This window comes from Anomaloglossus baeobatrachus, chromosome 11 (assembly GCF_048569485.1).
Source record: "Anomaloglossus baeobatrachus isolate aAnoBae1 chromosome 11, aAnoBae1.hap1, whole genome shotgun sequence".
NCBI lineage: Eukaryota > Metazoa > Chordata > Amphibia > Anura > Aromobatidae > Anomaloglossus > Anomaloglossus baeobatrachus.
Window position 1 is genome coordinate 175,570,365 of NC_134363.1, and position 14,142 is coordinate 175,584,506.

Consider the following 14,142-nt stretch of genomic DNA (forward strand, 5'->3'; position numbering starts at 1 on the left):
GGGTCCCCGCTTTATTAGTCCCTTTGAAGTGCTTCGACGGATCAATGAGGTGTCCTACAAGTTGAAGCTGCCGTCTACACTTCGCATCCCGAACTCCTTCCATGTGTCCCTCCTCAAGCCGGTGGTCCTGAGCCGTTTCCACAGTGATCCTGGTAATACGCCTCCTCCTGTTGGTGGTGACGACGTCTATGAGGTAAAAGCCATCCTTGCGGCTAAGGAGGTCCGAGGTAGAACCTACTATCTGGTAGACTGGAAGGGGTTCGGTCCTGAGGAGAGGACGTGGGTTCCTGCGGAGGACGTGGATGCTCCTCGTCTCCTCCGGAGCTTCCTGAGGAGGGGGGGTCTTCAGGGGGGGGGTACTGTAGCGCCTGGTCCCACCAGACCTCGTGGGGGGCTCGCTCCCTCACATGTGCCCAGTCCCAGCATGGCTCCCACTACCACTCCCAGTCATAGCCCCAGGCAGCGACGGCCTTCCTCTTACCGGTCCCAGGGCTCTGCAGGCGCTGCTCCTGCTCCCAGGCATGCTGCAGCCTCTTCCTGTCTCCTGTCCTTACACAGAGCTGCAGTAAGTGACTCTAGGCTGTGCGCGAGGCCACGCCCCCTTTCTTAAAGCGGTATGCCCCGTTTTCTGGAAGTGACCTCAGAGGTCACCTGTTACTTAATGGGTATTTAGGTTCACCTACCCCAGCAGCAGGCGCCCGAGCAACGCTTCCATTAGAGCCTTGCCAGTGTCCAGACCCCTTGTGCTGTTATCTGTTTTCTGTGCATTGATACCTGGTTCTAATCCCTTGTCTCACCGTAGTGCCATCCGTACCATTCCGGCTGGGGACGTCACCGCTCATACCGACAGTGGACGTCACCGTGCCCTACCTGCCGTGGACATCATCCGTGCCGTACCTGCGGCGGACGTCACCTGCTGTGAACATCTCCGGTGCAGTTTCCGTGTCCTGTCGGCTGTGGACGTCACAACCTTGCTACACCTGGCCCTACAGAGACTCCTACTACCAGTTCCTGGCTGCCGTGCATTTAGGCCTTCTGGGGAGGCGCCGCACAGTCCCTGTATAGGGGTTCGCTGCTGGTCGCCTTCTCAGGGGAGTCCGGTGCACGGTCCAGTGGGTCCACTTCCGGCCGCTCGCCGCTCCTCGGTGAGCGTAACAGATAGGTTCTGCACCTATGCGCCAAGCAGGATACCTGACCCTGGCTGACCCTGACATAGGCCCTAGGTAGGGAACGGATGGGATGAGCGCTTAGTCAATCTCACTAAGCGCTGAAGAATACAAAGGGATAACAAACAGCGGAAAATGAATGATGACTCAGGGAGAGGAACTGCAAGAACAATGTTTCTCCAGATGAATACAAGCCGACTGCATCCTTTTAAGTCTGACATGCGCATGTTAAATTGCAACTGCACTTTTTTAAAAAGTGGAATTGTGGCTTTTCTTTAAAAAAAAAGCACTTTAAAAGGGTTGAACACAAAAAATGAATAAAAAGTAAACATTTCCCCCCCAAAAAAACAAAATATTCAGTACAGCTGTCTCACTATTGTAAGTTCATTACTATCACGCATGTGACTACCAGGGTTTACCTAGTACCTGGTAAACCCCCAGAAGATGTTACAACCCACAGGAGACACAAGAGTCACGATACAACGGAGGTCCCTGCCACTGGGGAGAGGGGTACAGGGGACATCTCCTGAACTCACCTCATACTGACTCCTGAGCTCCCTAGCGTCCCTATACAGGTTCTTTAAAGCTGTCGCTGAGTCGGATACCTTAGACCCTCACAAAGTCCTGTACTCACCCTGGCTAGTGAGCAGGCCAATGAGTTCGCTAGACTCGCCACTACAATACAGAAACACAAGGGAAGGAATACAAACAGAGGAAATAGACATCCAAGGAAAAATAATCCAGGTGGCTTCAGTGCAGCAAACACCACTGCTACACACTACACAACAGACTTCTTCTTCCAGAGTTCGCTCCTTCCAAAGTGGACCACATAAGAATGATGATTCAGTTTCTATCACAGGCATCAAGTGATCAGATCACATGACTTAAATAGGGAAGGGGAGTGATCCCAAAGAGCCACATCTGAGATTGGAAGCTACAGCCCGCAGCCAGGCAGGAAAGGGTGCTTAACCCTTACAGCACAACAAGGAAGGAGATGTTATTAAATAACAGCAGTGGACCTGCCAGTGGCAAGTCGCTGTGACCTTCTGACATCAAATTCACTCAGGGTCTCCCCCGAGGAAGATACACGCATGACAATTACATATTCTAGTTAAGAGCTGGAGTGACCAAGGTGCACACAGAAAAAAATGGATCCAACTCATAAAACTGCAATATTATTTTTTAAGCTTTCCATAAAGTTGACAGAAATGTGGATAGAAACAGTGTCAGTTTAGAGGATACATTAATGATATGTTAACGATATGAGCAACATTTCTGTTCTTAACGGTCGAACGTCGAACTGTACTACAGAGTACATTACTATTATTATGCACAGTTGTGCCATTTTTTGCATTTCTAGTAAAAATTGTCTAATTTTTCCCAATGGAAACATAAAGTAAGATGGTACTTTAATGTCTGAACTCTTAAGTAATAATTAGACTTTTAATTGTTTTTATAAATCAATAATCAGGCAATGATCACGAACTTTATCATGATACTTATTAAAGGAGAATGCATCTACTGTATTTGCACTTATCAGTCACTTCACGTCTCCAGTGCTGATCATTCAATCTCAAAAATGGCTCGAATCTGTCTACAGATCTGTCTTCAGTGAAAGATCAAATATCATCTGCTGCTTGAAGAGTGCAGGGGAGAAGAGGAAGGAGGAAAAGGCTGAGCAGATAAATAGAAATGAAGGATACAAATCATGTAATACTGGAAATAGAGCTCTTCTTCAGGCTCAAACATGGCTAAAAGTGCAGTTACACATTAATACAGGATATAGATGTCAGGATTATGTAGATTCTGCTTTTATCTTTACTATACACCTGTCCTTTATAGGGATCTTGTAAGGAAACTAGTAACATTTCTATAGCTAGACCCGAGCAGGTGACACCGAAGTCTTATAAACCTATAATAGTTTAACAACTTTTGCACATTTACGATGAAAGTTTGTTGAGGATATAAAACATATAGAATCCTATGGAACATTTTGAAATTTGAATTTTCAAGGTTCCATGAATTTTTCCCAAACATGGAATTCACAGTGAATCGATTTGCCTGTAAATCACAAAAACTTCAGTCTCCAAATGCCCCGAAAAATTAGGGTAAAGCCTCGCGACGAGTGATAACAAAACAGATTGAAATCGCAGCAGTTATTCATTGAGGTTGTATACATATGCAACTTTTTTCCCCAGCTGTAATTGGGCTGAGGAAAAGATTGCAGCATATGGTCGCATATATCGCAGGAGACTCATCAATGCAAGTCAATGGGTGCAAAAATAAAAATTGCCCAGGAAACAGATGGTGCGTGTGACATCCGATTATTTTTACTCACACCCATAGACTTGCATTAAATGGCTGCTGCATTCCCTGCCTCTACTTTTATAGTGGGTATGATAGTCCTGACTGCTCTATATGATGTGAAAGCTGCAAGGCATTATGGAGAAGATTTAGCGGCCATGTCTGATGTCATGTGAGCCTTCTCTGGCCAATGCAATCTTTTTCTTTGTGCAAAATGGTGGCAGGAATATTTTGGCAATTCCATTAGTTGAATTGCAAATTTCCGAGCATAGGACGAAAATTCAATTTGCATCAACTCAATTTCTAAAAGTTACTGTAGAAAAGTAAGGGCATGTGCGCACGCTGCAGATTTAGTGCAGAAATTTTCTGCATCAAATCTGTACAAAACACAACAAAAAACGCATGCATTTTGGTGCAGTTTTTTCCATGCGTTTTTTTGTGTGAAGTCAATGGCTGAATAGGCTAAAAAACGCCCCAACAATTGACATGCTGTAATTTTTTTCTACACCAAAATCTGCACCAATTCAGCAAGGAAAATAAAAGCAATGTGTGCACAGCACTGCAAAAATCACCAGGGGGCGCAGAACTCAAAAGTGCAGTTAGACAAAAGCCCACAAGAGGGCGCAATCACCAGAAAGAGTAGTGAGCAAGCCGAAAGGCCGCTTTACACGCTGCGACATCGCTAACGAGATGTCGTTGGGGTCACGGAATTCGTGACGCACATCTGGCCTCGTTATTGACGTTGTTGCGTGTGAAACGTACGAACGACCACTAACGATCAAAAATACTCACCTTATCGTTGATCGTTGACACGGTGCTCTATTCCCGATTATTGTTGCTGCTTTTGCACGCAGGTTGAGGCAGCACACATCGCTACGCGTGACACCGCAGGAAAGATGAACAAAATCATACCTGCGTCCTCCGGCAACGAGGTGGGCGTATCTTTCCTTCGGCTGCTCTCCGCCCCTCCGCTTCTATTGGACGCCTGCCGTGTGACGTCGCACGAACCACCCCCTTAGAAAGTAGGTAGTTCGCCGGCCACAACGACGTTGCAGGGAAGGTAAGTACGTGTGACGGGGCCTAACGATATTGTGCGCCACGGGCCGCGATTTGCCCGTGACGTACAAATGACGGGGGCGGGTATGCTCACTAGCGAGATCGCAGCGCGTAAAGCGGCCTTTAGTCTAAATTGGGATGTCACGTCAATACAGGGGGAGAGAGCAAGCCATAAAAAGGTGGAAGCAAAAAGGGTCAGGAGCCGAGAAGTCACGTCAAAAGCCAAACAGGGGAAGCAGAGCGGAAGTCAGGAAACGTAACCGAGGTCAGAGGCCGGGAGAGCAAGTAAGTACAAAGGAGGGGGAGGGGAGCAGGGTCAGGGAGATGGGGCGGACAAACAGTACAAGGGAAACGGAGCCAAGGGAGAGGTAAGCTGGGTAGCTCAGGGAGGAGCAGGAACTATTACTGGCGGTGTTCCGGAGGAGTTCACACCATGATAAAGCGGTGTGAGCCCCGGAATGCGGCACAACCGAGTACACCCCTCCCACCTGACAACCCCGTCAGTGTCCAGCTATAGTCATGACAGCTGTCTTCAGCATAGGCATGCAGATTTTGGTGCAGATCTTCAATATGAGGAGCAACAAACAATGTTTTTGCACAGACCTTTGCTATTGCTTGAGATAGGTATGAGCGTAGAGTTTTGTTGTTTCGTTTCTTCTTTTTTCCTTTCACTAATAAAGTTAGCGAACAATTTTCAACATTTTTAGTAAAAATGCAGGTCACCTCTGTTCTTCCTATGTGCACCATGATGATGATGAGTTTCCCATCGCTGCGCACAGCATTGGAGGTGCCTCCGATCCCATGAAGGAATCCTTTAGAAACCATCAGAGAATACGTTATTTGAACAGTCGACATATGTCAACGCTTTCTATCACCAGGAGGATGTATTTAATCCTGGTGTTTACTGAGGAAATGAAAAACAAGTCTTTGTGATTATTTGGACAGTGAATCCAAGCTCCATATATAAGTATTGGAGCTTGATGTGCACCTGCCGCCACTGATTAGCATCGGCGTTGTGTAAGTGGTCCCTGTGTATTGTGTGTATCTGTATCCTGCTCTTCCCCTCTGTTTTACAATATCGGCTTTATTTGTGTGTATACTCTCTATAAAGTGCTGTCTCACCTCCGCAGAATGACCTGTCAGAGGCTATTTCCTCTGAATGAGATGTTTCCACCGCTTAAAGGGAACCTGTCACCTGAAATTTCGGTATTAAACTAAAAGAACCCCTTCTGCAGCTCCTGGGCTGCATTCTGGAAAGGTTCCTCTTGCTACTGGCCCCCCCTTTCAGACCTAAATAAACACTTTATAAAATATTACCTTTTGCTATGGTAATGAGGTTTGCTGGCCCCGGGGGCGGGCTGTATTGTGTCCGTTATTCCCCCTCCTGCCGCTGTTCGCCGTCCCCCTGTGTTGATTTACATCGATGATGCCGCCGCCCTCATGTTCCGCAGTGCTCCTGAAGTCTCGCGCATGCGCAGTGAGCGCTGTTCAAATCGCGAGCGCCGGTGATGTAATTGCGCAGGCGCGAGATTATGGGCGGCGCTGTGAATGTCATCACCAGTGTAACCGCCCGTAATCTCGTGCCCGTGCTTTTCCCTCTGCCTCCACCGTTATGCGCTAGCACTGGCCATATCATCCACGTTACCTATTACCGGGGGCACAAGATTATGGGTGGGTACTTGGATGACGCTGGTGATAACATTCACAGCGCCGCCCATAATCTCGCGCCTGCGCAATTACATCGCGATTTGAGCAGCGCTCAGTCCTGCGATAGTGCCACTGCGCATGCGCGAGACTTCAGGAGCACTGCGGAAGATGATGGCGGTGGCCTCATCTATGTAAATCAATGCTGGGGGATGGCGAACAGCGGCAGGAGGGGGAATAACGGGAGAAATACAGCCCGCCCCCGGGGCCAGCAAAGCTCATTAGCATACCAAAAGGTAAGAGTTTATAAAGTTGTTATGTAGGTCTGAAAGGGGGGGGGGGCAGTAGCAAGATGAACCTTTATAGAACGCACCCCAGGAGCTGCAGAAGGGGGTTCTTTTAGTTTCATAGTGAAAATTCTGGTGACAGGTTCCCTTTAAATTATTGTTTTGTGCTCCATATAAAGCACTAAATCCATTATTATAGACCGCAGATGTCGACGTTTCCCATAAGTATCAACGGAGAAGGAAACAATGTATCAGAAATGCAGAGCAGTGATTCACAAATGTATCCACTCTCCATATTGTGTCCTTTATTAGTAAATATTGTGCTTTATTTCAAAATATGCAAATTGCTTTTTCTACAAATGAAGAGAACAGGGTCTCTAAGGACAGAGAAAGATCCTAAAATTCAATATTAACCCTTTAAAGAGTCTTTCCACCAGTTACAGTGGGTACGGAAAGTATTCAGACCCCTTTACATTTTTAACTCTTTGTTTCCTTGCAGGCATTTGGTAAATTAAAGAAAGTTCATTTTTTTTTCCACACTACGTTTTTTTAGCATGCGTCATGAACGTTTTTTTGCTGTAAAAGTGGATCCTGTTTTTCCAAAAAAAAAACGCATGCAAACGCAAGTGTTATTTTGCAGGATCCTGCCACTTGAAGTTTATGGGCGGGCATTGAAGTCATGTGATCGGGAGTGAGGGGAACTGAACGTGATAGACTGGGAGCCGGCATCTGACAGCTGCAGACGCTGTTAACCATGGTAAACATCGGGTAACTAAGCAAAGTGCTTTGCTTGGATACCCGATATTTACCTTGGTTACGAGCGTCCGTAGCTGCTAGGAGCCGGGCTGCCTGCTCCCTGCACACGTAACCAAGGTAAACATCGGGTAACTAAGCGAAGCGCTTTGCTTGGTTACCCGATATTTACCTTGATTACGAGCATCCGCCGCTCTCAGGTGGGGGAGAGAGAGACTGATCACGCGAGGCTAGTTTCTGGGCATGCTCAGTAGAGCAAGCAGGATCCTGTCTATCAGCATGCCAGTGTTCACATGCGTTTGTGTTCTGTTTAGTCAGGATCCAGTGAAAAACAGTATTTGGACGCAGCTCAAAAATGCTACAAGTAGGGTTTTTGAAAAAAGTTAAAAAACTGCAAGTCGCTGGATCCTCACTATAACGCAGGTGAACGCATGTTGATGCGAGTCCATTGCAAATGCATTGAAATGAAAACGCATTTGCACTGGATCCGTTTTTGCGTTAAAAAAACGTTCATGACGCATGTTAAAAAACGTAGTGTGAAAGCCGCCTAATGTGCGCTCTGCACCCCATCCCCCATCTTGGCAGAAAAAAACAGAAATGTAGACATTTTTGCAAATTTATTAAACAAGAGAAACTGAAATATCACACGGTAATAACACATAAGTATTCAGCCCCTTTGCTCAGTATTGAGTAGAGGCACCCTCCCTTTTGAGCTAGTACAGCCATGAGTCTTCTTGGGATCCTGGATTTGGGGATCCTCTGCCATTCTTCCTTGCAGATCCTCTCCAGTTCCATCAGGTTGGATGGTGAACGTTGGTGGACGCCATTTTCAGGTCTGTCTAGAGATGCTCAATTGGGTTTAGGTCAGGGCTCTGGCTGGGTCGGTCAAGAATGGTCACAGAGTTGTTGTGAAGCCGCTCCTTTGTTATTTTAGCTGTGTGCTTAGGGTCATTGTCTTGTTGGAAGGTGAACCTTCGGCCAAGTCTGAGCTCCACAGCACTCTGGAAGAGATGTGGCACACAGGTGTGCCTTAGGCTGGCCAGCATGATTATTGCACAGGTGTGCCTTAGGCTGGCCAGCATGATTATTGCAGAGGTGCACCTTAGGCTGGCCACAATAAACAGCCCTTCTAAAATGTGTCACGCGCCCGCGGGATCTTGGGGGTTACTCGTCACCGGGCCGGTGCTTGGGGGATTTTGGGTTGTCACAGTGGCCTGGCCCGACTCCGTGAGCCACGGTGTCAACCAAGAATGATGAGGGATGGTGCGGATGATTGCGGTGATGGAGGGGGTAGTTGTCTTTCGTGACGCCACCTGTGGTATGCGGCTATAATGGGAGCCGCTGCTGCGCTGGGTCTCTCGGCTGGGGCGGATGATAACGCAGCTCAGCTGTTACAGCTCTCCACAGGCAGAGCTTGGCCCCAGGGAGCATGTTGGGGGTCATAGTCCACTCCAGTGTAGGAAGCACGGGGCGCAGGAAGGATCAGACGACACAGAGGTTGCAGTTTAAGGTGTTTACTCACTGAGTTGCTCTTGCCGTTGGACTGCCAGACCCCGCTGTGATGGGCTCCAGACGATCCCGGATAGTTTGGGGCCAGTACCGGTGGGATACTTCGTGAGTTTTTCTTCCCTGCGCTCTGTTGTGTGGGTCCCTGCAGCTTGAAGCTACACAGGGACCTCTGTCCGTTGGGGTGGTTATGTTCCCCGTCCCGTCTAGCAGGCAGTGCGAGTCCGTTGATGGGCCGCCCTATGGTCACGGCTCCTGGCTCTATATGTTGCTGTGCCCCGGGCTCTGTTGTGGGCCAGACGACTTGAAATTCTCTGCCCGGCGGATTCTGCTGGCGACCAGTAAATTGTCCACCAGCCTAGGGCTCCGCACCCTGAGATGTGCGCCGGTCCTGAGCTCTCCCCTCAGCGAGCGTTTTCTCCTGTGTCTCACTTGGTTCCCAGTGGTGGCTAGACTGAATAATTATGTGCGTGGCTCCTGCTCCCCAGATCAGTCGTCCCACCCACCCAAGCCCCAGAGTTAGTGGGTGGGAGGCCCCAGACGATATTGTGACCATCCTAAAGGACCCTATCCTAACCCCGTCCTGGTGAGAGGGCCACTGGCTTATGTGCGGTGGTGGATGTTGTGAACCGGCACCGACCTCTTCCTTATCCGGGATGAATACTGCACCACTGGTGAGATGCAGTACCCTGTGGTGACTGAAGCCTCAGGGGTGCCACATGTGCAGTTTTACAGTATTGGGGGGCCCAAGAGAGTGAGATAACCATATAGTGTGACCACCATTTGCCAGTCTGCCATCTGCCCTGTACAGTGAAAACCATGATTCATCCTTGAAGAGAAGTCTCTCCAGTGTGCCAGACACCATCGAATGTGAGCATCTGCCCACTCATGACGGTCACGATGACTCTCTGCAGTCAGGTGGAGACTCCGATGAGGATGACGAGCAGCAGAGGAGCCTCCCTGAGACGGTCTCTGACAGTTTGTGCAGAAATTCTTTAAATTTGCACCGATTGTTGCAGCCACTGTCCAGGAGACTGGTCTCAGATGATCTTGGAGGTGAAGATGCTGGATGTGGAGGTCCTGGGCTGCTGCGGTTACACGTGGTCTGTGGTTGTGAGGACGGTTGGATGTTCTGCCAAATTCTCTGAAATGCCTTAGGAGATAACTTATGGCAGAGAAATGAAAATTCATGTCACAGGCAATAGCTCTGGTGGACATTGCTGCATTCAGCAGCCAATTGTACGCTCCATCAAAACCTGCGACATTGTGCTGTGTGATAAACCTGCACGTTTTAGGAGTGGCCTTTTATTGTGGCCAGTGTAAAGCACACCTGTGCAATAATCATGCTGGCCAGCCTAAGGCATCATGATTTAGAGCTTGCGTGCTCGAAATGCGTAGACTGTGTCTACTTCCAGGTCGTGGACTTTTTTCCATTTTCAAAAACTAATAAATAAACGTGATGTTTTTAATCTAGTTTTTTGGATTCCTACGGCCATGAGTGCTGGATACCTCCCTTTTGTCTGTTTGGTATTGACTTATATCAAGCCAGTTAGCCGGACTGGATTTTTCATGCATTGCATGTAACAAGACCTTATAGGAGTAGTGAGCTGACTAAATGTTTGAACTTTCTTGTTTATCCAGCCTAACGTGCACCTGTGCAATCATCATGCGCACCTGTGCAATAATGCTGGCCAGCCTAAGGCACACCTGTGCAATAATGCCTAAGGCACACCTGTGCTATAATCATACTGTCCAGCCTAAGGCACGCCTGTGCAATAATCATGCTGGCCAGCCTAAGGGGCACCTGTGCAATAATCATGCTGGCCAGCCTAAGGCGCACCTGTGCAATAATCATGCTGGCCAGCCTAAGGGGCACCTGTGCAATAATCATGCTGGCCAGCCTAAGGGGCACCTGTGCAATAATCATGCTGGCCAGCCTAAGGCGCACCTGTGCAATAATCATGCTGGCCAGCCTAAGGTGCACCTGTGCAATAATCATGCTGGCCAGCCTAAGGTGCACCTGTGCAATAATTATGCTGGCCAGCCTAAGGCGCAACTGTGCAATAATCATGCTGGCCAGCCTAAGGTGCACCTGTGCAATAATCATTCTGGCCAGCCTAAGGCGCACCTGTGCAATAATCATGCTGACCAACCTAAGGTGCACCTGTGCAATAATCATGCTGGCCAGCCTAAGGTGCACCTGTGCAATAATCATGCTAGCCAGCCTAAAGGCCACTTCACACATAACGAGATCGTAAACGAGATCGTTACTACGTCACAGTTTCTGTGACGCAAGAACGACTTCAATTGCGATCTCGTCACGTTTGACACGTACCAACGATTCACCCCCTGCTGCGAAATCGCTGATCGATGCCGAACAGCTTGGGCCATTTTTGGCTCGTTGGAGTCCTGCTGGGCTGCATGAATCTGTATGTTTGACACCCTATTAACGATTTCGTTGACGACCTAGATGAGATGCACGAAGGCGTGTTGTTGCGTCCCCGTTTCCGCGCCCCTCTCTGCACCGATTGGTTAGCTCCAGGTGCAGGTGCGGCTTCGATCCGAAAAACACACCGACAAAGGTACAATGGACGAAGGAATCAGGGTGGAGACGCAGGTTCTATCTCAAAGCAAAGCGCAAAAGAAGTGACAAAGGGTGACGCAATCCAAAATTTAACCGCTAGATACGCCCCCTGCATGCCCAATCAGAACGCAGTATTGGCCGCCAATGAAAGCGGAGGGGGGTATGGAAAAGGCGATGCAAATGCACGCCTACGTGACTCACTGCATTTTACTACGCCCCTAATGGGATTGGAATCGTTAACATAGTTGCTGTGTGACAGGGTCCCAGCGATTTGAAAGATCGTTATACGGGACGCATGCTCGTTCATAAACTCGTTATGTGTGACACCCAACATGCGATTTCAACAACGACTCATAAACGATCCAGAAAGTGTGACGTAGTAGCGATCTCGTTCACGATCTCGTTATGTGTGACTGGACCTTAAGGCACACCTGTGCAATAGTCATGCTCTCTAATCAGCATGTTGATATGCCGCACCTGTGAGGTAGATGGATTATCTCCGCAGAATAGAAGTGATAACTGACATGGATATAGACAAATTTGGGAACAATATTTGAGGGAAAAAGGCCTTTTGGTTACATAAAAAAGTCTTAGATCTTAGAGTTCAGCTCATGAAAAATGGGAGAAAAACACAAGGGTTGTGTTCCTATTTTTGTTCAGTGTATACAAAAAAGAATGTAAAAAAAAAGAAGAAATCGTTATAGAGTAAACATATCCCTGTGTGTCCGCTCCATGCCAGGTCGGTGTCGGATCCAGTAATCCATGTACAGAACACAATATCCTCATTTCATTTTTCGGCTTTTGTCCTGACATCGTCTCCGCCACCTCCTGACTTTCCATGGAAGGAATCTTCTGTTACTTTGCTCTGCAGAGACAAGGCCTGGCTCGTGCCCAATTCACCAGACGTTTGGTCGTGCCCGGGATAAGCTCGTGCCTTTTTCTCAAGAAATATGCAAAAGTGTATCAATGACAACAAACAGAAAAATAACATATTACTCTGAGGGTCGGTACTATTTGACAAATACCACATTTCTATAGATTTATTTGTTTGTTTTTGAAAAATTCAAACGTTTATTAAACAGTAAACATTCTGCTTCTGTCGTTATATTCTGAAACCCGAAACCTTTGTATTACTTTTTCATCGATGGAGCTTCTTTATTTGCAGAATGATCTGTTGTTGTCCAATGGTACCAAGTTTAGGTGCAGATAAGTTTTTGATCCTTTTACACATGGAGGTCAGCTGTATAACACAGCCAGCATTCACCAAGTCAGGAACTGAGCCAAGTTACATGTCAGGAACCAGTTCAAAGAAGCAAATTTGCACTTTTTTACCATTTTATCGGTTCAGTTTCGATGCATCCATCCCGTGCTTGGGTGAGCTGGATGTCGCTTTCCGTCTTCAGATTGATACATATCTGTGTTTTCATTTCTTTTGTCTCCTCTTTTATTTTCACCAGTTTCTTGTCCAGTAAATCATACCTACCATTCCACCCATACCAAGTCTAAAATTGATACATGGGAATTGTTAGATACTAAAAATAGCAACATTCATATCATTAGTGTAAACTGATACAATATCAATGCAATAGAAACAATAGTTTAATACAAAGTTTATATATATATATATTTATATTTATTATATACACACACACTGTATGTGTATATATACCGTATATATATACACAGTATATAGTGTATATATATATATATATATATAATTATATGTATTCACAATCACACAGTATATACAGTTAGGTCCAGAAATCTTTGGACAGTGACACAATTTTCGCGAGTTGGGCTCTGCATGCCACCACATTGGATTTGAAATGAAACCTCTACAACAGAATTCAAGTGCAGATTGTAACGTTTAATTTGAAGGTTTGAACAAAAATATCTGATAGAAATTGTAGGAATTGTCACATTTCTTTACAAACACTCCACATTTTAGGAGGTCAAAAGTAATTGGACAAATAAACCAAACCCAAAAAAAAATTTTTAGTTTCAATATTTTGTTGCGAATCCTTTGGAGGCAATCACTGCCTTAAGTCTGGAACCCATGGACATCACCAAACGCTGGGTTTCCTCCTTCTTAATGCTTTGCCAGGCCTTTACAGCCGCAGCCTTCAGGTCTTGCTTGTTTGTGGGTCTTTCCGTCTTAAGTCTGGATTTGAGCAAGTGAAATGCATGCTCAATTGGGTTAAGATCTGGTGATTGACTTGGCCATTGCAGAATGTTCCACTTTTTTGCACTCATGACCTCCTGGGTAGCTTTGGCTGTATGCTTGGGGTCATTGTCCATCTGTACTATGAAGCGCCGTCCGATCAACTTTGCGGCATTTGGCTGAATCTGGGCTGAAAGTATATCCCGGTACACTTCAGAATTCATCCGGCTACTCTTGTCTGCTGTTATGTCATCAATAAACACAAGTGACCCAGTGCCATTGAAATCCATGCATGCCCATGCCATCACGTTGCCTCCACCATGTTTTACAGAGGATGTGGTGTGCCTTGGATCATGTGCCGTTCCCTTTCTTCTCCAAACTTTTTTCTTCCCATCATTCTGGTACAGGTTGATCTTTGTCTCATCTGTCCATAGAATACTTTTCCAGAACTGAGCTGGCTTCATGAGGTGTTTTTCAGCAAATGTAACTCTGGCCTGTCTATTTTTGGAATTGATGAATGGTTTGCATCTAGATGTGAACCCTTTGTATTTACTTTCATGGAGTCTTCTCTTTACTGTTGACTTAGAGACAGATACACCTACTTCACTGAGAGTGTTCTGGACTTCAGTTGATGTTGTGAACGGGTTCTTCTTCACCAAAGAAAGTATGCGGCGATCATCC

General features: G+C 46.8%; 1 protein-coding gene across 1 annotated transcript in view; it reads left to right on the forward strand.

Annotated features, from left to right (window-relative positions):
- POU2AF2 (POU class 2 homeobox associating factor 2) overlaps nucleotides 1–14,142 on the forward strand; it is a 47,491-nt gene that overhangs the window by 5,044 nt on the left and 28,305 nt on the right. The window contains exon 2 of the mRNA XM_075327346.1: nucleotides 2,675–2,965. Within this exon, the coding sequence (XP_075183461.1) occupies nucleotides 2,675–2,965 (291 nt within the window). The remainder of the gene's footprint in view (nucleotides 1–2,674; nucleotides 2,966–14,142) is intronic.